At 41.8% G+C, this 26162-nt stretch overlaps 4 protein-coding genes across 4 annotated transcripts; 3 read left to right on the forward strand and 1 right to left on the reverse strand.

Moving 5' to 3' along the window:
• Positions 1 to 3120: 3120 nt before the first annotated feature.
• ccno (cyclin O) lies at positions 3121 to 4581 on the forward strand (the record flags this gene model as incomplete). Its single annotated transcript, XM_083783374.1, has 3 exons — positions 3121 to 3429; positions 3600 to 3785; positions 3949 to 4581. The coding sequence occupies exons 1-3, from the start codon at positions 3130 to 3132 to the stop codon at positions 4579 to 4581; spliced, it is 1119 nt and encodes a 372-aa protein (XP_083639500.1). The 5' UTR covers positions 3121 to 3129.
• Positions 4582 to 6294: 1713 nt separating this feature from the next.
• mcidas (multiciliate differentiation and DNA synthesis associated cell cycle protein) lies at positions 6295 to 8765 on the forward strand (the record flags this gene model as incomplete). The annotated part of the gene is made up of 7 exons (XM_083783375.1): positions 6295 to 6381; positions 6479 to 6554; positions 6679 to 6758; positions 7314 to 7374; positions 7581 to 7804; positions 7994 to 8104; positions 8334 to 8765. 7 exons carry the CDS (start codon positions 6295 to 6297, stop codon positions 8763 to 8765), a joined length of 1071 nt encoding a protein of 356 aa, XP_083639501.1.
• A 6395-nt stretch (positions 8766 to 15160) lies between these two features.
• On the reverse strand, positions 15161 to 18605 carry gpx8 (glutathione peroxidase 8 (putative)). The gene is made up of 3 exons (XM_083783816.1): positions 18391 to 18605; positions 17974 to 18235; positions 15161 to 16429 (listed from the first exon to the last, which is right to left on the reverse strand). Exons 1-3 carry the CDS (start codon positions 18595 to 18597, stop codon positions 16263 to 16265), a joined length of 636 nt encoding a protein of 211 aa, XP_083639942.1. The 5' UTR covers positions 18598 to 18605; the 3' UTR covers positions 15161 to 16262.
• A 44-nt stretch (positions 18606 to 18649) lies between these two features.
• On the forward strand, positions 18650 to 24608 carry LOC310871738 (cell division cycle protein 20 homolog B-like; the record flags this gene model as incomplete). The annotated part of the gene is made up of 11 exons (XM_083783376.1): positions 18650 to 18718; positions 18834 to 19065; positions 19670 to 19764; positions 20324 to 20375; positions 20789 to 20905; positions 21397 to 21632; positions 21835 to 21929; positions 22431 to 22659; positions 22883 to 23008; positions 23741 to 23864; positions 24484 to 24608. Coding segments are annotated over 11 exons (1500 nt in total), but the record flags the coding sequence as incomplete, so codon positions are not given.
• Between the last annotated feature and the right edge of the window lie 1554 nt (positions 24609 to 26162).

Below are 26162 nucleotides of genomic sequence, written 5' to 3' on the forward strand. Positions count from 1 at the left end.
CATTATTTAACAAAAATACTTCCGTAAGCAAACGTCAAAGTAAAGGTAAAATATTATGGGGTCATCCAGAGTTAAAAATAATAATAAATAATAGATTATTAATAAATAAATATTAATAAATAATAGGGTCATCCCTATGTTCCCCGGGTTCTTACTTAAGGTTTAGTTTAGGGTTAGGTTTATTATTGTAAGCAGGGAACAAAGTATGGGGGCAGAATCCCCTTTTTTGCGGGGTGGGGAACATAGAACCTTAGGAACTAGCCCCTCTCGGAACCCCCCGTAAAGTTTTCTGAAATTTGGATGTTACTTTACGTAGGGTCTCTATGCATTTATTCCACGCTCTATGGTAGACAGATGTACATACCCTCCGTGCAGGCCGTGCTGCGGCCTTTTGGTGGTGGTGAGATGATGATGTTTCAAAAGAAGCATAAATCGGCTATAGGAGACAACGGAAACGTGAGAGAAATTTCATTAGGCGCAGAAGCCGTTAAGTATTTACTTAACTTAGTACTTTGTTTGACCGTTTTGGCTGCTCTGAAATTCTCTCTTCCTTCCTTCCTTGACTTCCTTATTGACTTCCCATTGTACCGTCTCCCGCACCGAGAGTGGCTAGCTGAGACAGAGCAGATCAGAGGCAGGAACGTAGGGATGCGCAGCTAGGCACTCTCTGTGCGGAAGGCGTAGGGACCATAGGGACCCTACATGCATAGGGACCCTACATAAAGTAACATCCAAATTTCAGAAAACTTTACGGAGGGTTCTGAGAGGGGCTACTTAGGAACATGTACGGTCCCTTGGCGAAATGAGCAGCATCACTGTTTACAAGAAAGTAATTGACAACTTGTGATGACTGACATTGGTCAGCCGGTTCTGAACCTGATAAAAGAATAAAATACAAAAGACAAAATTACATACATAATATGATGAAAAGTTGATAAAAAAATAAAAACAGCCTATATTCAAGAATATCAGACATAAGGTGGCCTTTTAAAAGATTACTTTATGAATTGTATTGGTCTTATATATTGTGTCAGACTCATGGACCAAGTTTTGGATTTGACCAAGTTTTGGATTTAACTATTCTAGGAGCTATTCTGGTTGCTGCACTGTAGGTTAGGTAAGGCCGGTTAGGCAGATAGATAAAGGGGTCAAATTCTACATTTGCAAACATACTGTAGCAAATACCCCAACAACAGGTGACACTGACACTGTGACACATGTATTTCTGTAAGCCTATTAATATGATATTGTTGATTGATTAATTTACTTTAATATATAGGACTTATAGGGAAAAAATTACCAGCTCCAGAACTTTGCCCATGACAATACGTTGACTTTGAGGTTCAGGTATGTTTTAATATTATGGATTTGATATTATATTATATCAAATATTGAATTTAATATTGCAAGAGAACTATTAACCTACTTTATTCTGTTTGTTTTGAAGGTATCCACTCAAATGCAGCTCCTCAGAGAATCTTCATACAAAGATTAATTTGCTTCATAGGCCTACTTCAAGTTTAGCTTTTACTTTGAAAGTGGAATCAATCCATTTCCAGTGGAACTGTAGTTTCTTTCAGTTTATTATACATGACTTGACGCAGCTGTCTGTCTGTCCCTGATTCCCCCTTGTTGGCTCCAAGTCTGTCTCTCTGTCCTCAATAATAACCCCTCCTTGTCCCCAATTCCCCCTAAACGGTTTGAGCAGTGAGCCCTTTTATTCACGTTGTGAATATGACCTGATAGTAGTAGGCTACATTGAATTGATTTACTCAAGCACTAGTACAATTTTAAGGTATGCTACCTGTAATTTACTTGAGCATTTCTATTGTGCGTGTGTGTGTGTGTGTGTGTGTGTGTGTGTGTGTGTGTGTGTGTGTGTGTGTGTGTGTGTGTGTGTGTGTGTGTGTGTGTGACTGTGTGTGCGTGTGTGTGTGTGTGTGTGTGTGTGTGTGTGTGTGTGTGTGTGTGTGTGCGTGTGTGTGTGTGTGTGTGTGTGTGTGTGTGTGTGTGTGTGTGAGAGAGAGAGAGAGAGAGAGAGAGAGGGAGAGATGGTTGTGTTGGTCACTGTGGCACAAACAGCAGTGTTCTGTGTTCCATTATGTTGAGGTCACGTCAGGACTGTTGGCAACTTAAAGCAGGCCGCCATTTCTATAAACTCTGGAGGTATAGTCTCTGATAAAAGGAAAAATAGAGTCTGCAACACCTGAAGAAGATCCTAAGGGATTGAAACGTTGAGTCAAATAAACCATGCAGTGGAGCTGAGTTTTTCATACCAGTGTTGCAGACTCTATTTTTCCTCTTGTACTGCCTTTTGTCTAGCACCTGGGCTAGAGTGGAGGTGCATGCTCTATTTCCTTTGATAGTCTCTGATAAACCCTGCATGTTCTATTCCTGCTGAAACTAAGACATCAATCATCCAATCCACCAAACAAACAAGATAACCCATGCATGCTGATCCCACAAATGCATGTTCCAATCCTGGGCACCATCTAAAAGGGAAATAAACAGGCTTTCCAAATATAAAAGTTATTGCCAATAGTATTGTTACAACAAAGACATATTTGTCTAGCCTGCTGCCTATATACACAAATTCCTGTTTATAACCAACTAGGCCTATAATACATATAGCTGCATAGATGCTATTTATATGCATATTATTTTAAATAGGTAATGGTTTAATCATGACAGAATATTGGTATATCTTCTCATTTATGGGGACATGCATAGGCCTATATCCACCAAAATCTTCTTGCCTTATAAATGACTTTATTGATGAACCTATGATGTATTATTTCAAAGTCACAGAACAAAGAATGGTTTGGTCACCATGGCAGTCAATTGGGCATCTTACAACTTGGGTACTTGATAGGGACGCTGTGGGGGGGCTAAGAGCGGGGAAGTCCCCGGGAAAACAGACCATGACTCACAACACGGAACTCCCATACCGTCCAATGACAAGTGAGTGTAAGATGAGTGACTGCTACAGAACTGCTGTACCACTAGTGGTAGCCAACACAATCATATGTCGAGCCAGCATGTATCTGAATCTGAATGGTGTCATTCACGAAACAATGACGGCGGCTCAGACAAGGTTTGCAAACGAAGACGAATGTTGAACAGCGCATCATGGAAGGAGACGCAGCGATCATGGAGGCGTTCACGTCTGCGGTTCCACAACTGCACACAGCGAGGTACAGAAAACAAAAAATCACGTCCATGCTGAGTGATTCCGGTTTCGAGGAGGATTTGTCCTCAACTCCGTCCCCAGTTCGGTGTGCCGTGTCTCCACTTCGTGCACAAACGCCAGTGACTTGTATGAGAGACCTTGCAAACTGGCATCACCACTACGCGGATATAGGGTACAAGATACAGAAGGGAAAAGAGACGCACTTTCATTCTTTTAAGTGCTTAGCACGCCAGACACAGGTAAGGAAATCCACAGGGGAATCACATTGCCTATAATAAACTTTACAGGAATAATAATTCATATTCTAAACTTTATTCTGTTTTGTTCTACAGTATATAAGAAAAACACATAAATTTAAGATGTGGGAGGGGGGAGATATGTTATTCATTTTTGTAGTTTTCTCATGCAGGTGACGCCAGAGGCACGCTGCAAGTTGGTCAGCTGGCTCATCCCTGTGCACAAATATTTCCACCTGTCCTTTGAGTGTTGCTGTCTCGCTGTAAACATCATGGACAGGTTCCTGGCATCTACACCTGTCGCCTCCGACTGCTTCCAGCTACTGGGTGTTACTGCACTTCTTCTCGCTAGTAAACAGGTGTGTGTGTGTGTGTGTGTGTGTGTGTGTGTGTGTGTGTGTGTGTGTGTGTGTGTGTGTGTGTGTGTGTGTGTGTGTGTGTGTGCGTGCGTGCGTGCGACTGAGTGGAGTCATGCGTCTGCCTTTGAATAATTATATAATACAGTTCTTCTCTCTTTGGCAGGTGGAGGTGTTTTCACCGGGCATCAGCCAGCTGCTGTCAATGTGCTGCAATGCTTTCACTAAGGAACAGCTCTGTAACCTGGAGTGCCTCGTCCTCCTCCGTCTCAACTACCGGCTAGCTGCCCCCACCCACGCCTTCTTCCTGGACTACTACACCCACTGCAGCATAGCTGCCCACACCACCACCATCGAGGGGTCAGTGTGGGGGGAGCACCAGGATGCAAAGAAACCATGGCAACGCAGCAGCCTCGCGCAAATCATGTGTGAGTTGACTCTAGCAGACTACGCCTTCAATAAGTACCCTCCCTCCCTCACCGCCAGCTGTGCACTGAGCATGGCCGAAGAGCTACTGAGTCAACCACCAGAAACGACTGTACATTCAGAGAGAGTCCTGAGCTCTCAAGAAGACGAGGAAGGCCATAAGTGTATTGAACTCTCCAGCAATAAGCGGTCATTGCCGGCCAGTGCTTCGCCCCAAGCGGTTGATAGGCACAGACTGCAGATTGGTTCTGTGTCAGTGGAGCATCACTCCCTGCGGGCTGTGGTCCACAGTCTGGCTCAGGAATGCAGGGAGAACTTGAAGCTGCTGGTGTCTCTCAACCAGGAGATGCTGCAAGTTACAGAAATGACGTGATTGCTATTGCAATTGAAATTGGGAACGGCAGTTAAAGTATTTAAATGTGATTGTGAAATGTATATCCAGCTCTGATGTTTGTTCTTTGGTTGTTTTCAGATGGTGGAAGTATATATACCTTTGGGACATCTTATATCTGAGATGTATGTGTCCCTCTGGAGAGCAATTTGATATTGTTTGATTCAATATAGTCTAGAAGTGCAATTATTTACCTCATAAAACAGTCAAAGGATTTCAAATGCTGATTGTGGAATTGTGTTTTAGCGTTATTTTGTGTTTCACAACGAGATATGCATGTACTGTAGCCTATAGCATTCTCTTGTATCTCATCAATGTGATCTGTAAAAGCTTTATTCTATAAATAATCAAATGCATCCACTGAATGCACTGGCTTGAGACTTCTCTGACATTTCTGATGATGGTAGTTACTGTTGTAACATGTTTACAATATAGAGGTCATGAAAAATATGCAATGAATAAAAAAAAGTAAAGGAACATGAATGGTCTGAAACGTCTGATGCTCCTCTTTGAATGAGTGATGAATGATGAACTCTTTCATTCTATAAACTTGCCCATAATGATGGCAGATAAAATGATTTATGTAAGGCTTCAATAATTTTTTTACTTTTATTCCATGAAAATGTTTCTGTTTTTTCATTGCAATTAGGAAACTGAAATCTGTAGGATATATGGCTGATTGGTTTGTAATTGTGCTACAGAGCTTTCTTTCACTGTTGCTTATAGCACTGTGTTTGTTTTCCTTAAACAGCTATAGTGAGAAGTAAAACATGCTGCTGCAATAAACAATTAGACAACAAAGAAGCCGTCAGATAGTTCGTTTTAACGCAGGTCGCAGGAGCTTAAAATATCATAAGAATGATAATTTTAAAATGAAATAATAATAATAAATGTAGGCTTTCAGGCCTAAATGTCTTTAAACTAAAGTAAACACTTGTTTTCACGCCCCTATGCGTGCTGATAATCCATCGCGCGTGGCAGTTTGACCTGCTGACACGCTGCAGACCACACAGGTGCATTCAGCGTTAAGGGCCAAGCATACATACTCGTGTTTGTTTACAAATAGAGACATTTGTCATGGGTGTTTGCAGTGCTGTCTCCTTTAATTGCCCTTTTCCTATTCCATTTCCTTTTAAATGGGGACACGATCGAGCCTTGACCTTTTAGACATTTTACGCACGGTGTTGCGCATTACTGGAACCGTGAACGAATCACATAAATAAATATCGGGCAAATGCAACTGCATGATTCTATATATCTATCTAATTATAATAGAACAATAAATATTATATCAGTCATACTCAGAACGCATCATATAGAATTTCATTCAAAAAGACACATAAAAGTGCATGTGCACAGAACGCGACAATTTTTTTGGCACGGGGACTCTGCTGGTCCCTTGGTGACGAATTCAGTTTGGCGCAAAGCACCTGCTGTATGGCGCCGTTATGCGCGGTACCACTTGATCCACTTCGGACCAGAAAACCGTTAAGGCTACACCAATTTAATCTCCGAGGACGCTGGCACTCCCTGGAGACCAATAATGCATGCATGCTTTTGATTGGGCCAAAAGCACGGGACCGCGGCGTGGAGTGACATAAACCGGGAGAATGTTTTCTATATCAACCTTAAAAGCCAACTATGGCTTCCTTGATTGCATTTCACATTTCGTCAGACAGACCTCAGCTGGTAAAGATGCAGAAGGATAGAAGAGTATTTGGTGCAATCTGTCCCAACAAAATGGGCCAACAGTGCATAAGGCTGAGAGCTGCAAACAAAAAGGTAACATTGCATTTTACACCCTGGGCTATTATTAGTGTATACGTTCGGCTTCGGTAGTTTACGTTTAATTCTGATTAAAAAATAAAATGTTTTACAGGGCAAAGTGATGATGCCAAGGAGCAGCAGTCCAATCACGGAATATGTCGACAAGATGCCTTGCATCGTTGAACAGGGTAGGCCTATGGACTGTCATCGTGATGGCATTTAGAATGTATTAAATATAGGCTACTATATAGAAACTGTTATGGCTGAGAAACTCAAACAGTTGCCTACACAATGTGTTTCTTATTATTACAGCCTTTGCAACAATTGCATGGGATGATTTGGACGACTGCGCATCCGTGATGAGAAGGGAGAGTGACTCCGTTGACTCGCAGGTGAGACAACTCCGACACTCGCCGTTCCCATGGAACGCCAAAAAATGTATAGAATTGACATTTTATACACCATGCGACTTTTCCGCATACGTTTACAGCGAACAATGTTTGAAAGAGAAAGTAGGCTAAGTCATTGTTCTTTTCTTCGATGGAGTGACAGCTAGCGCTACATCACTCCTATACAGTTAATGTTTTACAGGGTGTGGAGTGTGTGTTGGAATTCTGCACGAATGGCAATGCAGTTTGCTCTTGCCACGTGAGCTACCTATAGTCTATAAAGCCTTTCCATAATTGGTTCGACCTCAGCTGAAGTCATGTCAGACTGCCTTTTAGACGCAACTAAAGCACATCTGCACTCGTGCGCCTTTACGCGACCACACACCGAACCTGTAAAAATGACCACACTTTTCTCAATGGACCCACCCCACTGTACTTGGTTAAGTTGGGATTTACAGGTAGAGCTGACCAATTATTTTGGAAATATGCATCTCCTGGACCATATATTATCTTTACCGCATTGTATTTAATCTATAACATCTTATTATTTTATAACAGGTAAATGATTCTGATGGAGATGACCAAGACTTTGGGGAATATGCATTGGACTTCATTGCAGGTGATAAATGCTTTTATATTGTTATGATGATGAATGATGATGATGATGATGATGATGATGATGATGATGATGATGATGATGATGATGATGATGATGATTATGATTATGATTATGATTATTATTATGGTTGTTGTTATTGTATAGTCATTGTTGTCAACGTCATTCTTTGAGCTTATAGCTAAACTGCATGATCATTCCATTGCCAGATTCCCCTGCCACATTAGAGAGCAGTCTGTCTCCTGCTGGACTGGTGGCATTTCAGGGCTGCATCATACCTCCCCTCACCCCTCACCCTGACATCTCTTCAGAACACAGTCTCAACAATCCACCAGCGGCAGATAAACCCCATATCCAAGATGCCACTCTCTGGAAGGACATAGCTCAACATCAAGGAAGGATGCTGGAAGGTACCATGGAAACCAACAACCAGGTATAACATTGTGACCAATGACCAGACCCGAAAAACAATACATTTCCCCATGCAGGCCTTTGATGAGGCAACGATTATTTGAGTATGTTTGTTTTTGTTTTTAACTGGAACCTCCATATTGGCCGCCTTATTTCACCGAGTGCTGTGTCAGCATTATGTGACAGATGTGCTTCTTGTGTTGTTCTGCAGCTTCGTGAGGCTGTGTGCAGAAGGAAGCAAGAGATCAACTCACTGCAGGAGAGGAATGTTCACCTCAGGGAACTGGCCAGCCGGGCCAAGGACTTGGCTTCAGTACTTGATGTAAGTACAGTATAATAACGTAACGTGAGTCATAGTTGATGGCGGTGTCAAGCAAGTAAATTATCTGATCTACCAGCTCACAACGCAGATCTATAGTTCCATTCTGCATTCAGCTTCAATGTCATGATCTGTTGGACACATCGTTCTTTTTGTCTCTTCATCTGACCCCAAAACTATAAGCTCCATACACCGGCTATGCCTAAGCTTTTCTCTGCAATTCCCTCTATAGAAGCTGATGAGAACTGTCAAAGAGCCATATGTAACAGAACCAGCGTTACTGTCAAGTGATACCACCTGCAATTCAACAAGCCCTTGTAAGAGGCAGCGACTGGATGAGGAATGTGAGTCAGTGACCTCTGGCTGCTCCGTGGAGGACATTCTTAGAGACATCAGCACACGCTGCAATGCTGTCCTGCAGGGTCCAAGACCGCAGCGGGAGTGCGACAGCATACGCATGTATGGCGCATTCTCAGGCCTACAGACGTCTATCTCCAAAGGTGTAAGTGCAGTTGGAGCAGAGGCAGGGGAACATGCATCTTTCAGGACTTCTATCAGAGAGCACTGCACCATAAGGACCCAGGTGTTTCCTCAGGGCCATGCCTTTACCTCAAGGACTCAACATGGAGGGTACAGATTCCGCTGGGTGCCCAACCACAGCTGAAACAGCCCAGATGAAATAGCCTGCAGTGATTTTAAGCTATCATTCCAACCTGCCAAGAATTAACCGTGTGTCACCAGGCTTTCCACCTCGGAGGAAAGCCTGGTCTGTGGTCCAAAATCGCAGTTTGATCTGGAGCGGATGGTAATTTACGTCATGTTGTAGTCTTGTTTTGTAGTGATCAGGCAGGAAAGGCGGAATAAGAAGTACCCTATTCATAATACTGATTCCGCCTTGTGGTTCCCTGCCAGATGACTACAAATCATTGACTACAACATGACGAAAGTTACCATCCGCTCCCGACCGAATCATAAACTCGAAATGGAATGCTGCCCAGGCTAGCCAAGAATAGCTATTTGAATATGTCCAATGGACCATTTGGAGGCACTGGAGTAGCCTACACAAGATAGTGTGGGTGGGCAACTACTATTGATGCTTCGCTGATACCCTGCAGTGGTGTCTGTAAATTATTACAGTATCTTCCTCAGGTAGCATGCTAAGCTATAGTAATCAGCCAGAGCTGATTGCTCAGCAAAGTAAATAATACTGCCTACGATTTTGTTTACATTGTGTTCCTGTTTACATGGCCCGAATCCAGTGATCCCTCAAACAATGACACATGCAGCAATGTCATGTTTACTTTCACACCTCACAATGGTTCCCATGTTTTTCTAAAACATTTTCATATAATAAAAAGTGATTATCTATTAAGTTGCCTGAATGACTGACAGTGATTTGATGCCTTGATGGTGTTTTAAGTGATATGATATCTATTCCAATGTAGAGTAACAGATTTTATTGATAGCTTCCCTTGTTTGAACAGCAAAACAAATGTAACCCAATGACCTTCTGAAGTAATGCTTTCACATTATTTTGTCACAGTCTGAGTGGCTATGCAGATTGCAGAGTGTCAGACTGAGAGGGGAGTTGAAGTCATTATGGATCTCATTCAGCATCTTTGTTATCTTTCATGTATTTCCTAATATTGTTGTCTAAATGTCTCAATGGGGAAACCACCTCCAACAGATGTGGTATTACGGTATTAACATAAAAAATAAGTTTTGAGGCAACTTCCCAATTTTGTTAACAAAATTATTCAGCTTCGGTAAGAGGAAAAGTATTTGAGGCAACTTACTTTGGGAACACTGACGGGCTTAATAATATAATAATCAAGATGAGATGAATATGTCAGGCTGTGACCCTCTGACCTTTGATATGACCCCAACCTCCTCCTTCCCTCACTGCTTTAGGCTTTAGCTGTAAAGAATGGGTTCATGTGAGGCAGACTGAGCCAAAGGTGAACGTCAAATCTCTGCCGAGACACCTGTTCAAACTCCCCAGTCTTGGTCTGTTTGCCTCCACTGTATCCTGAGTGTTCATTTAACTATGAGACTGCATGTGCAAATGAACCCTTACAGGTCCATTTGGTTACTTACGGCAACGCACCAGTCCAATATAATTTTACAGAGCTGCTGTCATGATTGATGATTCTGTTAGTTTGAGGAGGATTTAACAACCGTAATAGAGATAAGATCACACTGATAATGAGTGCATTCACACAGGACTGTACTCATGGAAACAACTCACAAGAAACGAGGCACATTGTATTGCCTAAAGTATATGCTAGATTATAAAACTTCATTGATAGCCTGCATAGAAATATGAATGCATATATCAATTCCCCATTCCCTATTCTAACTCTATAACTGCAATTTTAAGAGCTTGCACTTTCAAAGAATTTCACCCACTCTTTCACACCTGTAAACATGTTCATGTGATGACATAAAGTTGTTGTGGATGTATAGGCCAATAAAAATGTCATTCAAGCAGAACACCAGCTATTTCCATTTTTCTACTTTTTATAAATCAGTACTATTGAACACCCTTTATGTCTGTGTGTGGGTTGTACAAATATCGATCCAATGAAAAGTATAAAACACGCTTTTGACTATACCGGTATATAAACTGCCTAACTCCATTAGATCCTCAAAACTGTCGGTCAACTCCAACTTTGGAATTGTTTTTTCCATCATTGATTAGAATGGCGAAGTGTGTGTGTGTGTGTGTGTGTGTGTGTGTGTGTGTGTGTGTGTGTGTGTGTGTGTGTGTGTGTGTGTGTGTGTGTGTGTGTGTGTGCGTGCGTGCGTGCGTGCGTGCGTGTGTGTGTGCGTGCGTGTGTGCGCGCGTGCGAGCGCGTGTGATAACATTGAGAAAGTAGTAGCCCCTTTTGTTTTCCATTCTTGAGAGAAATTCTGTGGAAATTCTTTTGCATATCTGTTTTCATCCCATAAACTCATATTAAGGCATATGGATCGACCTATAGGCATATCGCATTTCTGTTCCAGCACATTCATTTGGAATCACAATTCAATAAAGATATTATAATGTTATATGCACGTCTGTGCATATTGAAATAATACAAAAACATATACGAATATTAAAATATTGTCAATCAATTATCAATAAGAGGTATATAGGCCCAATATTGGCGTGCCAAAAATGTGATAGCCTAATTAATTCCAGACTATATCGGTATAGGCGTAATAGGCCTATTTCATAGGCTCCGACCGTTTTACAACCGTTTAGATTTTGTTGCCAACCTATTAAGTAAACACAACCCGCCATAATGGAACGTCAGCCTCTTGGCTCGCCTTCAGCGACTATTGCTGCAAACAAATCCGTTTGTCATTGACCAGCATTGACTAATAAGAGCAGGCATGATGGGGTAACGCTTTGTTCAAGCATCTTGTGTGCTCCTGCCACATTTGACCGGTTAAGCTACCGCCAAACCGCAGGGGAGAATGCGGGAAGGAAAGGAAAACATTGAAACAATACGTTTCTAAGGTAACTAAAATAAAACCGAGTTTCCACTTGCGTTAAAGACAACAGTGCGCACGTCTAGAGACATTTTATTATTTGGATATAGCTTTGCTCAGTTTGCTGCCCTGCATGTTGACAAGTCTTTATTAGGCTATAGAATAGCCTATATAACATTTTGAAGATAAAGCCAAGGTGACAGCCAGGGGCCACAGTCAGAACTCAGAAGAAGCATATTATTGGGTCACCACAAAATGTTCATCCCTCGTCCAAGATGTGTGTAAATTGGCGAAAGACGATGCCACCATGGGCCTGCCTGCCCTATAATATTTTCAGATGGGAGTCCGCGGCCAAATATACATTTGGGGGTCCTTGACAATTAATTGAAGAAGTTTGAACAACCACTGACCTACAGGCCTATACAACCTACTAGGCCTACTCCATTGCGAGCGAGCATCTGTTGAGTCATGGCTCAGGGTGTGTGGAACAGTGGAGCGCATATGGAAGTGGCAGGTGGTGAGAGCAGCTCCTCTCCTCTCTCGCGCCCTTCAGCTCTATTAGCGCCATGCAGCTCATTAGATAGATGGCTGATCAGCCCGCGTTAATATTATAGGCTAGCCTATACACGGTGCATGTGCATATAAGCCACAAACTATTATTTGTTGTGTTGTCGTCGTCGTGACTTGTCCAAAGGGGAAAATAAGGACGCTGTCGCAGTGTCAATTAAAATGAATTTAATTGCAATAATGATAATATTATGCAGGCCTAATACTATACTAGCCTACTAACAATATTCTAATAATAGGCCTAATGTTTATAATATGGGCCTATATGATTATTGAAATAAGTTAGTTATTTTTATTTATTTCATATTTACGCCACATTTTGGGGTCCAGCACATTACAGACAATGTAGCCATGTAGAAGTAGCTTATAAAATACAATATATAATATATATTATATCTTATATAATATAAGATATAGCCTGCCGTTTAGAACCTATAGGCCTAAATTGTTCATTCCTTCATGCCATCAATGAATGACGCAGCCAAATGTCCTTTCCATGACAATGCAATGATGTGACGTGCCCTTGGTTCTAAAATGATAAGACGGTGCTGCCGCCACCTTGCCGCGTCGTCACCTTTACAGCAGTCAGTTTGTTTTCATGTGTTTCTAGGGGAACCCACAACGCGAAGGGAATCCCAAACCACCCGCAGAAGCTTCCCGCCCCAGCATCCGCCATGGGAGTATATATTTAGGACCATATGGGTTCCTCGAGTAGCCAGGAGTCAGGACATATAGAAAGGTGCGCTGCGCAAGGCATATATGGGTTCAGGGTTTCATCAGCATTTGAGCTAGGAAATATTTTGTTACCTTTTATTAAAGTATGAAACTGAAGAAAATATTGGAGATTAATTCGTTTGGGTCAATGGGGTATAGGCCTATAGGCGAAAAACAGCAGTAGGCAGGCCTATATGTTTTCAGTGAGAATTGGAAAGCCTGTTCGGTGACCAGGATAATGCTGAGAGGACGCAACCCATTACAATCTTCAGGGCAGAAGGTAAGGAACTAATCAAATATGCGACTGTCAAGTGGCCCATAGCAGTTGTTCTGGGATCTGTTCGGGAACCCCCATGGGCATGGGGTCCTTGGGGTTCCAGGGGGATAGGATTAGGAATGACATAATCAAATGTCAGTTTAACCACTTTAACCCCACATTAGCTTATTTTAAAATAGCCAATCTACAGCTCAAACTATTTTACAACCCAAATCTTGTATGGGATTAAAAAAAAAAATCACACTTGTGTGAAGTGAGGGGTGCCTGGTAATGTTTGTTTAAAGTGCTTCAACAGTCCAGACCTGGCTGCCATATGACATCACGTTTAGTGCTCTGCTCTAAACAAACATTAAAAGCCCATAGAAATGGTTGCAGGTTGCCATATGACGTCATTCCGAAAGCGGGCTGGTGCCCCTCAAAATATATTCAAATGCTTTATTCCAAGTTGATGGTGACAGTGTGGCAGTGTACCGCCGCTGGCTGTGTGATCTGATTGACAGCTGTCAGCTACACTCCTCACTGCTGCTATCTGTTCGCTTCAGGCACCACGTTACATCACATACAGCAAAAGTGTCAATATCGCATTTGAAAGTGAGGTAAGTGCATTGTGTCAATAAATTAAATACATAAACACCTAAGCTTGTGACTGTTTGGGAGGCAGTGTAATGTTAGCTGACGTCACCACTTGCCAGCTCGCACTGCTCTGCAGCCTAACTAGTCTGAATTCTTCACCCTTCGTACGTATACTCGCAAGATATTCTCACGGCCAGAACTCACACCCACGCAACAACAATATGAAGATCATATGGTTCAGATTTGTCACAATTCACAGTGGCTCTGTGGTTAGTGTCTGCCCTGAGACTGGGAGGTCGTGGTTCATGCCTGAGACTTACCAAAGTTTAAAAATGGTACAAAACACCTCCATGCTTGGCAATGAGCATGCATGGCTGAAGGTCATACAAGCATCATGTCCAAGGGGTGAGCTGCCTCACGCCATATGGAGACAGGACCACATGGCTATAGCAAACCATTGGTAACCAATGCTACTTAACCCATTTAGGCCTGACGTCGAAAATTTAAAAATGTATTTTTTTTAAATTATTTATTTTCTGAAAAACCTCATGTTTCTATATCAGTGGTTCTCAATATTTCATGTCAAGGACCCCCAAAAATATATGAAATTGGCCACTGACCCCCATCTGAAAATGTGTTGTTTCAGGGACCACCTCCCAGAAAGCAAAGATTTGAGTTAAAAACGTTCGCTCTGAAAGAGTATATATTCAATACTTGTTCATGATTTTTCAAAAATAGCAGACCTGCAAGCTCGTAGCGCGCCACTCGGTGGCGCGCTATGAGCTTGTAGATCTGCTATCTTTCAATAGCTAAATTATAACATAATGTTTAAAACACCAAAAGGGGTTACCGCCCAACATGGCTTAATGTGCAATGCAACCTGTATGTTTCAGACCCAGCTTCAAAATCTTTGAGAAGAGGCTTCCTTTCTGATGCTCCTATAACGCTGGTGATGTCCAAACAGAAAGCTGTTATCTTGAAGCAGCCCACCATGAAATGGTTAGTTTTAACAATAAATAGTTTCCTTCATTTTAAATACCTGTAATGTAACATTTCAGGCTTGTAACATATACCTGGCCTATAATATCAGCCTTTCCTCTTGGGTGGCTGGAAGGCAGTGTCTCGTTAGCTGGTGGTTTGTGTTTACCAGCTTACCTGCTGCTGCTCCTCCAGCTGTTCATAATAAATCCACCTCAACTGTTTCAAACAATTTGATTGATTTCAAACGTTTCAATAGAAACTGGCAATCCTCAGTAATAGTATCCTGTCATGATGAGGCAGTACTGTGTTAGCTGGCTGTTATTACTAGTTCAGCAGCTAGCTACATACTTCCACATCAAGGCATCCGATCTGACATTTTGCTAATATTCTGAAGATTCATTCACATTTGAACAGAGTAACTGTGATTATAATAATAATAATATTCGAAAATACTTTTATTACAAAATAGTTGTTCAAAACTCTGAGATCAAATCAACTATTCTATAATGATTCACCTCATGAGGGTTAAAATGTGTCAAAATGCATGGTATACGACATGTCATTAAATGTAAACAGTGGTTGTAGAAACACAGGTTTGGCAGTGTATAAAACGTCGTAATGACCACCATCTTTATCCTTTTGGTCATTTTTTCTTCATCTGGTCCATTTTATACACCTTAAGTTACAACTAAGGGTAGGGTCACACCGAACTTTGATTCTTGTTGTTTGTTGCCGCACATCTTTCTGTGTATTGTGTACACCTTCAATAAAACAGTCTGTTTGAAGCAGATAAATGCTCGAGACAGTTGCTGCTTTCCCCCTCTGTCCACACGGATGAGTCGCAGACGGACCGGCCTGGCAATGCCAAGACAGAAAACACTGCAAGCTGCTCTTTTTTTTGGCTGCTCTGGCTGCACACAACCTGCATTTATCAACCTGCAGCCATAGTTCGGTGTGAGCGTACCCTAAGCACGCATATCCAAAAGATAAAATCTTTAGAGATCTTTAGATAAAATAGAAAATTTGAGACTGCACACTGACTCATGCTTCCATATTTCATTTATTATTTTACGTTTAAGTGTCTTAACTCTTCCTCAGCTCAGTGCTAAAACGCTCAAAATGTCACTGGTAAATCAATAAATAACAAATTAATTAACTATGGGAGCATGATCCAGTGTGCACTGCAGACTCTAGTCTACCGTAACCTTTCTATTTCCATCTTATACATATGACAGACCGTCAGTCAGACAGCCACACACACGCAAGCAAGCACGCACGCACGCACGCGCACACACACACACACACACACACACACACACACACACACACACACACACACACACACACACACACACACACACACACACACACACAGACACACACACACAGACACACACACGCACACTCTTTTTTTCCCTTCCTGGTCATAAGCCAACTGAAGTCTTTACCACGCAATCCACTGAGCAGGAAACATCTCACTGAAATAGCCCAGTTCAAATTCTATAGTGTCCGTACTGTAAATGGAGGTGTGTCCAATCCTTCCAAATAGCTCCACATCAGAGAGGAGATGCATCAAAACTCCTCCCCTCTTCTCTTTAAAATTATATCACGGACGAGCATCGAGGCTTCTTGACGCACACTCTCAATTGGCTCGTCAGCTCGCCAGAACCGTACCACATTACCCTCCGGATTAACGAGAAACTTCCAGAAGTTCCACTTCGGGATTTTCCGCACAGAATCTGCAAAACAATGGCAACACAGGACATTCATTCAGTTGATATATTTTACAAACTTGTAGACCTTTACCAAATCTTTGCCTATTTTCTGATGAATTGAAAATGGAGGACCCTGATGTAAACAAGTCTTAGTGCTTTTCAAGGTTTCGTCCTCGAAGTAGCAGTTTTTGTATTGTGCTTTTGTTTGAAATGTACCCATTCTACATAAATAACATTTTCACTCAATCAATCAATCAATCAATCAATCACCTATTATGTCCAAATAGGGACGCTAGGGTGCATGTGGTTAAGGCTGGTGCTTTGTGATTGTAGTGTGGTTTGGCCCAAATATTCACATATTCATATCTGGGATCAATAACTCAAACAAAACAAATCTAAATGACATGCACCTCCGGAAACCAAAATGGATGTGACCTAGTGACATAAAAATAGAAAGATCCACACACACCAAAAAGATCCAGTTAAAATCAATGCCCCTCGCTCTATACTTCCTTTCCCACATTCTCTTTGCCGAAAATAGGTGATTTACAAGCTCACAATCTGTTTTCACACAAAGATTGGGTGTATTATGTCTGAAGACTTTTTTTTATTAGACAAAATATTCAAAAACGTCACAACTAAAAGGTTGGAGGGCTATCAAACTTATTCTCCTTAATTTTGGTGAATCTTTATTAGACAAAATATTCAATAATATTACAATCGATGTTGGTGGAGACGTGCTACTACCCAGGAATCAAACCTGGGTCTCCCGCATGGATAGCCAACATCTTAACCACAAGCCGAAGCCCGAAGGGATATCCCTGACTGGGAGAAGATATTAGACTTTTAGGCCATCAGGCTGAGGTTGTGACCCGATCCGGGTCACGGCACCATTGTAACACCAGGGAATTGAACCCGCAGGTCTCCTGCATGGAAAGCCAACATCTTAACCACTAATCCAAAGGGATAGCCCCTTAGGGGAGATATTAGACTTTTAGGCCATCAGGCTGAGTTTGTTAGCCACTCTGCTACACATGCAGTCTTTGACATATCCACTGCACCTTAGTGATCTTATTGAATTTGTTCCAATGCCCCCCACCACAATTGTACCAAAATGCTAATGGTAAGCTGTAGTAGGAATCTGGAATTTGGTAACCAGACAACCTGCCTGGGGCAATTACTTTGCAAAGGCAGTAGGCAGATAAGTCTGGCTAGGCGAGGCTAGGAATTTGGTGTGACAGTTTTTACATAAATTAATATGTTACCACAACTATTAATTATGAATTGTACCTATTAACTAATTTCACTTAAAGTGACATTTGCAAATAGTTGTTGTGAACTTGTGTCGTGACAATTGAATATGAAATAGGCCTAAACCTAACTGTGATGGTCAAGTCTCACATTCTGGCCTGTGGATTAATCTTCAGTTAAACAACCTATTTTGTAATAATCCATAAACTGTGTACAAATAGTTAATAGTTAAATTAACACTCATGTGAGATAGATAGGCCTACTCATGTCAGTGAGACTAATGTGAGATAAGAATTTAAGGATGAATGACAACTGACCTGTGATGAATTTAAAGGCAGGGTCAGCTTCAGAGCCCATTAGTTTGATCTTGCTGAAGAAGGGGAACGTGATGCCATACGTGGACTTGGCGAACGCTTCGATGTGAGGACTGCTCCCTGGTTCGGTGTCTCCAAACTGACCGCAGGGAAACGCCAGGACGTTGAAGTGAGACGTTCCCAACTCCCTGTGCAGCTCCTGCAGAGAGCGGTAGTTCATCTCTGAGTTCTCGCTGTAACTCGCCACGTTTACAACCAAAGACGCCTGTGTGAGAGGAAAAACACAGCAACTTTATTTATAGCAAATACAAGTAATCAGACTATTGCATCTGCGCGGATAAACGTGGCTGCCTGTCAGTATTCATGATTTTTTTAGTTTGTGCTAAGCCTCCTACGAAGTTGCTGATGATGTGGACTTACTTTACCGCGATACCTCTCCAAGGAAACCGTTCTCCCCTTTGCGTCTTTCACCTCAAAGGAATAAAAATCCTTTTGCTTTGTTGGCTTAAAGAGCTGGGTGTGCAGAAGAAATAAACAACCCATGCCTACTGTCATACTCAAAAGAACCGTGAACACTTTTTCTTTTCGTTTCGAGGGCTTGGTGGGATAACCCCCTAAAGACTCCATCTTGGAGGGGTAAGAATGAAGGTTTACTTGGCACTTTGGGGGACGGGGCTCAAGTGATGGGCGGATCAGACTACTCCGGCCCAGCAGGGTCAAATTTCACAACAGACAAAATCTAAATTATGTACTGTACTAGTGTATAAGTTATATAATTCAACATTTCAAGTCCACTGCACCAACAAAACCTATAGAATTAAATGGGGAAACACCCCATTTAATTGTCTCCTCATCTTTCTCAGGCATATTATATTGACACGCCTCAGACATCGTACAGGCGCTTCAAGAGTCGGATCGTGCGCAGGGGGCTCAGCAGACAATGGCCCGTTGCAAGTACCCCATTGGCCACTGAGCGGCAGCATTTCCCCTGCCTTGAATATGACGCTGTATGTCAGAGGCTGGCGTTAGATTCACCACCAGAGAGCGCTCCAACGTCGAATCAAGGTGTAACCCTAACAGAAGGAAGTAGTCAAGGTATCTTCACAAATCACACACACAAGAGACTGAACTGAACTGAACTGAACTGTTTTGTGTGTGTGTGTGTGTGTGTGTGTGTGTGTGTGTGTGTGTGTGTGTGTGTGTGTGTGTGTGTGTGTGTGTGTGTGTGTGTGTGTGTGTGTGTGTGTGTGTGTGTGTGTGTGTGTGTGTGTGTGTGTGTGTGTGTGACTCTCTCTCTCTCTCTCTCTCTCTCTCTCTCTCTCTCTCTCTCACCCTTCCTTTCCCCCTTAAACACAAAAAATATTGAAAGTGGTGTAGCCTAAGTGATTACTATGTTATATTATATAATTGTGATTATATTTTATGTAATTGCTTTTATTCATCACATACACATCACAATCACAATTAACAAAATATTGTAGTATGGCATTATGTATACAAATAAAATAATAAACATTTCTATTATTATAAATTGTATCCTATATTCTCCAGCTCGTTAGTTAATAACACATTGTGTAATAACTAATAATTTGCATGTATAGTTTTGTGTTAAACACAAAACTATACATGCAAACTGTACACTTTGATAGAGTTCATGTGTTCAGATTATAACAGGCTTCATGACATTCTGGCACATCAGAAACTCCGCTAGAGGCTGGAGACACTGTCGCACGAACAAACATTTCATCCTGCATCACCAGAAGCCTACCTGAAACAGGGACTTCCCGAGAACAGGTTGGTAAAGCTCCCATATGAAAGTGACCACTGTGGTTACATTTAGTTCATAATGTATTTTTTTTAAATATATATAACATATTTTCATCTGCCGTCAATTTGTCAGGATAAATGTAAAGGAACTAGAGGGAGGGACTACTAACACAAATTCATGGGGTCAGGTTAGGCCTTTCTCTCTTTCACAGAGAAAGCTTACTGCCTGAACGCAATGCGATGAAAAGGTGCAGTACAAACAGAAACAGAGGATTCATTTTATCACTTTCATACAATAAGGAAAACTAAGATTAAGACTCATTTGTATTGTAGCCTACATCGGAACGTATTTGTCATTTAGATCTGAATAATCCATGGGTTATCGCAGTTAACTCCCAAGATTTTACTGTAGGCTTCCCCAGGGTTTCTGAGATATACAGTATGTGTGTTTGACACCACACACATTGTGTTGTTTTAGTAGCTCATGCGGTGTAACACCCTGTACCTCACCTTTCCAGATCTGAATAAATATGAACATTTAGAAAAAAGACAGAAATCTCATGCTGAACAGAATGATATGTTGCAGGAATGGGTGTGGACAGCTGCAAAGCAGCACGACGGAACTTCACCAAGAACTGGTACAATCATTTATGATGTTTCTCTGTGCTCTTCAGCCCAAATGATGATGATATTTTACAAAGTATACATGAACACAAACAAATACATTACATGCACGCACGCATGCACACAGGACTATAGATATACAATATTGACCTGATGGCAGATGAATAAAACACAGATGAATAAAACAGACAAAATAGTCATAATTATACTGTCAAAGCACTTTGCATCAAACTGATTTATGCAGTTAGAATATTGAGTGTGTAATGGTGTTTGCGTGTGTGTGTGTGTGTGTGTGTGTGTGTGTGTGTGTGTGTGTGTGTGTGTGTGTGTGTGTGTGTGTGTGTGTGTGTGTGTGTGTGTGTGTGCGTGCGTGTGTGGATGTGCACGTGTGCTTGCATGTGTATGTGTTCATGATGTTTAACTGCAGGCTGTGATGACATTGAAAGTAACGATGTGCGACCATTTGATGTGCTGAGTCGCGATGGTGTGAACCCACGACAGACAGTGATGAAGATGGCTGCACCAACATTGCTGAATGACTATTGTATGAGAACAAGTGCAATAGCATTAAAAAATCTTAATTTGAAACTGATTTTACTATGTATGTGCATACAGTACACACATGTCTAGTTTACAAGTTTACATATCACGTATTAATACCGTTCGTTAATTTCATGCGCAACGTGACACAGCATTATTAGATAACCAGCTAAATTAGTCAGGGCCTTTCAGTTAAGTCAGACATAGTGTTTTAGTGTATGATATCATTCAAACAAACTGTGAACAAAAACTTGATTGAATAGAAATCCTAGCTAGTTTTAATGTCTGACTGACACAACCGCATATTATTATGCATGTATTTGTTTCTTTACTGGCCATCTAAGCAAGGCTTCCATGCTGATACCCTCTAGTCTCACTGCATGTGCAGCAGGAACCCTCACTCCCTCTAAATTCCCTCTCAAATTAAGGTGACAGAACCACTCCTCTATAGGATACTGATTTCTTGGTCTCATTTTCCCATCTCTTCCATTACAGACACTAACCTATTAAGCTGCAGTGCTAATGGTATTATAGCATTAGCTCTGGGGTCCTCTGTTTACCTTTGGAATTCAGAAGCCTGCTCCCTGGAGGGACATTTGCATCCAAGACCACCACTGCTCACCTTGGCACAACCAGGCCGCTCATGTCATCAGAGGCAACTCATCTCATCTCTTTGCTGGAGTGGAGATGGGAGAGTTCTCAGTATTGGAACCAGGCAAGGGGAGATTCAGGTAATGGCTTATGGGGGTTTAACCATTTAGGCTATAGTTCATGTTTAAATTAAGAAAATTGGTGGTATCTTACTCATATCAAAGATGCAACATGAATATACCGTACTTTTGTAGTTTATGGTTCTCACAAGCATAAAAGGTTATGGTAAATGTGTTTGAATCTATCGAACAATGGTTTGTGTCTTTCCTTTTGACCTTTCAGTTATGGGACGTGGAACAAAAGAGCAAATTGAGATGTCTGCAGTCACATGTGGCTGTGGTCGGCTCTCTTTCCTGGAAACAACACTTACTGAGCAGGTGTGTGTGTGTGTGTGTGTGTGTGTGTGTGTGTGTGTGTGTGTGTGTGTGTGTGTGTGTGTGTGTGTGTGTGTGTGTGTGTGTGTGTGTGTGTGTGTGTGTGTGTCATGTGTGTGTGTGTGTGTGTGTGTGTGTGTGTGTGTGTGTGTGTGTTTGCGTGTGTGTGTGTCTCTCCCTGTTTCCTGTCAACCTGAAAAAAAAGAAGATGCAATAATTAATTGGCTCAATTTGTGAGGTGTTTTCTTTTTACTCAGGGAGTGATGTTGATTCATTCCTATTGTTAAATGGAGTTGATACATAAGTTCAACATAATATAATATATGTTCAGGAGGAAGTCTAAAAAATATTTTTATCCTGCTTCCACTCACTCTATCCTCGTCCTCCATTCTTGGTTAACTCCTTGGGAAACATCACCATATGGTAACCTAAATCAAGTCCTCAAAAAAAGAAGTGACAATATAGTTTTGAAAATGTTATAATCTTTGTTTCCCAATGTGATAGTGGCTCTGTTCTTGGACACATCCATCACCACGACTCCCGGGCCCCTAAAGCTTTGGTAGGTATGGCTGTTCAGGAGGGGGGTGTGTGCAGTCTGGAGTGGTCACCAGGAGACCAGTGGCTGGCCAGTGGCTCCACAGATGGCCTCCTCAGCATATGGGACAGCGACATCGCAGGACACACAAGGAAACCTCAGCCAGTCGCCACAATGAAACAACCCAGTGCTGTTAAGGTCAGTTATTATAGTGTTTCATAATGGAATGTGATGATGAAATTAGTCTACAAAGGGACAGGAGAAGACCAAGCATTGATCCAAACGTCAAATCTCATTAAATACTTTAATGGGAATATAAAAAGTTTCGGTCCATTAGACCTTCATCAGGTTATCTCTCTCTCTGTGTGTGTGTGTGTGTGTGTGTGTGTGTGTGTGTGTGTGTGTGTGTGTGTGTGTATAGGCAATGGGATGGTGCCCATGGCAGAGACAGGTGGTTGCTACAGGAGGCGGATGGAGAGATGGAGACCTGAGGATCTGGGACATCCAATCAGGGACCTGCATGTCATCAGCCCACACAAATTCACAGGTGCCTAAATACCATATTACTAGGAAAATTAAATGATGATGATAATTATAAGGATTTGTCTTTCTTCACCATATAGCTCATTATAATACACATAGTCTGACCCAACTGACCAGCTTATTTGCAAGAACTGATAATAAACATGAGCACATTGAAAAAATACAAGGAACTAACATACTATTATTATTACACGGCTGGGTTGAATTCTTGATTCTGATTGGTCAATCGCCAAATTCAGCGGTGTGTTATTTCTGGCCACTACCACTGCCTAATCAAAGGCTCGGAGCACCTGGCTGCAGCCGCTGGGCTGCTTGGATTTTATGCTGTACCCAACATGACACAGCCATGTAAACTAACACACACACACATTTAACAAAACAACATGCTTTAAAGAATGTTTCTGAAAACATTTGAAGCGAGAAATAGACTATGCTCTACCCGGAAATTGATTCCATTTGATCAACACTCACTTAATTGTTTCCGAAGCGACTCGTTGCCTCTGCGGAGCCAACTTGGAATACGTTCATTACCGTAAGCAAGGCAATAGTTTGTTTTGTTGTCACTTTTGGGTCAATTTATTAATTTGTGTTAAGCGGGATAATGTCTGGCTAGGTGGTCATTTTTGGGAGATAATTCACCTTCAGGGTTATTAACCACCTCTGCTTCACGTCGGTGGTTAATCACCCTGAATTATCTCCCAAATCTAGCCAGACATTATCCCTTATGTAATTGCAGATCTGTTCCCTACTGTGGGCTGAAAAGAAGAGGGCCCTGTTTACAGGCCATGGTATACCCCATCATGATATCACCTGCTGGACCTGGGACTTCCCTTCCCTCAGCCAGAGCTACCAGTTGTCAGGTTAGAGATAGAAATACCTACCAACTGACATTTTTCTTGCCTACATATTATGTCATAAACACACACGTTCTCATTTTCAAACCACTATAACAGCGCTCACAGAAGTAGGACAATAAACATGAGTAGGGAATCTCAATAAGTCTCAGTTCTTATCGTAAACCTCTTTCAAACAAAGACCCCTTCATTGTAACCCGAACATACTGTACAGTAACTGTAGCCCCGAAGTAAGATGGCCGCCGGGTGAACTACGTCAGAGATTCCGCCTTGAGCCATCTAGCCTTTATATATATCTATGCACTAGACTGCATGCTCTTCCTGCCTTCCTCTGCATATGGTTCCCGGTTGTTATGTGACGTTTGCTCCCTCCACCACTCCAGTACCACCACTCTGTTATGTTCCCCATGGTTTTTTTTAATTGTATATCTATCTCCCTGCTCTTAATGTTTTATGATGGTGTTTAATCGTGCCGAGCAGGAAGAAAATGCAGCAGAGCCTAATGCCAAGATAAATGTCAAATGCACTCATTCTATAATAAATATTGGTTAAATCTATTCGTGAGTTGTCTGGCTGAACCCCTTTTAACTTCTTAACCAAAACTATTCGTGTTGTGGTTTTGCAGGTCACTCACAGCGTGTGCTGCACTTGGCCTTGAGTCCCTGTGGAACTAAGATCATCTCTGCAGGAGCTGACTGCTGTGTGCACATATGGGACTTTCTCCACTGGGCCCCTGAATACAAATACTGAATAATTGTATCGAGTCAAACCTTTGTTAAATTGTTGCCTGTGCTGCCGCTCTCTCACAATGATGTTCCCTCATGCCAAAATAAACAGTAATGTAATGTTTAGACTCTTGTCTGTCTGTCTTGTCTGTTATTAGATTTTTTTAGCAAGATATATTGATTGATTGATTGAAACATTTATTTATTCTCGAAAAGAGCATTGAGGTTCCCCCTCATTTGCAATGCTGACGAGATCACGTAAGAACAATTTAAGACAGATATAAAACACAAATCAAATCTACACGTAAGGCATAGAGACATAATATACAGACAGTGGTTCAGAAGCAGGTTATTAAATTGTCCATATGATATTGGGGTACCAATTTTCAGTGTTTGTTGTAGAGTGTTCCATGTATAGTATAGGGGCATCGAAGCAGAAATTCGATTTTCCCAGTTGAGTTCAGACTGCACAGATGGGACCTCTAGTGTAAGCCATTCACTTGAACGGGTCTGACGAGTATTTATTTTCCAGTTTAGCAGCAACGTTATGTAGGGTCGTAACTTCCCATCAATAGCTTTAAAAATAAACTGGTGCCAGTGCCTGGTTCTCCTCTCAGAGAGGGAAGACCAACCTACCCTGTCATAGAGGGTACAATGGTGAGTCCTGTAGCTTTCACCAGTGATAAACCTATACGTAAGTGCTGAGTGATAAACTGTATCTAGGGGTAGAAGAGTGGTAGGGCAGCATTTCTATAAATTGCATCACCGTAGTACAGAACTGACATAAAGACAGCTTCAACAACCCTTTTCCTACAGATCATTGGGAAGTTAGCTTTATTCCTGTAAAGGAAAAAAGAATCTGTCTTAACTTGGTGATAAGGTCAATAATATGATATTTAAAGGTTAGTTTTTCATAGAGCCAAATACCCCGATATTTATATTCAGTGACTCTGTCGATCCATTGATAGTATGAATGTGCAAGGAGTTGAAGTCTATGTTTTTGGCTTTTGAGAATAGCATAAATTTGGTTTTTACTGGCGTACAGGATGAGTTTGAGTGAGATGAGTGCATCTTGCATGGTATAATAACATCTATATAAAAACATTTTTTTTTTTTTTTTAAGATTTTTTTTTTTTGCGGCTTGATTTTTGAAGGGACAGACAGTAGGCTGACAGGAAACGGGAGAGAGATGGGGGGATGACATGCAGTAAAGGCCGTGTCGGTCCGGGAGTCGAACCCGCGGCACACTGCGACTGTATCACCAGTCTGGTGCCCAGACCGTTACGCTACGGCCTGGGCCTATAAAAACATCTTTGTGTGAGTTTGTGAAGAACAGATTAAATTGTATAAGGCAAATATGTCAAAATCACAAAAAGGTGAATAACACAGCAAAAAAAAAGAAAAAAAATCACACCTGTGTGAACTGAGCAGTGCATGCAACTATGGAACATCCAGATCCCCAGGAATGTGCCAAGAGGGCCGGCCCTGTTCCGGCGACCCTTCCCACGTCCGAAACGGTCAAGTTATCGTGTTGCAGCCTTCCGTGCTCAGACACGCATCCGTGCTGGGACGCGTACAG

The sequence above is a fragment of the Protomyctophum parallelum genome (assembly GCF_964188405.1).
Source record: "Protomyctophum parallelum genome assembly, chromosome: 15".
NCBI classification, from domain to species: Eukaryota; Metazoa; Chordata; class Actinopteri; order Myctophiformes; family Myctophidae; genus Protomyctophum; species Protomyctophum parallelum.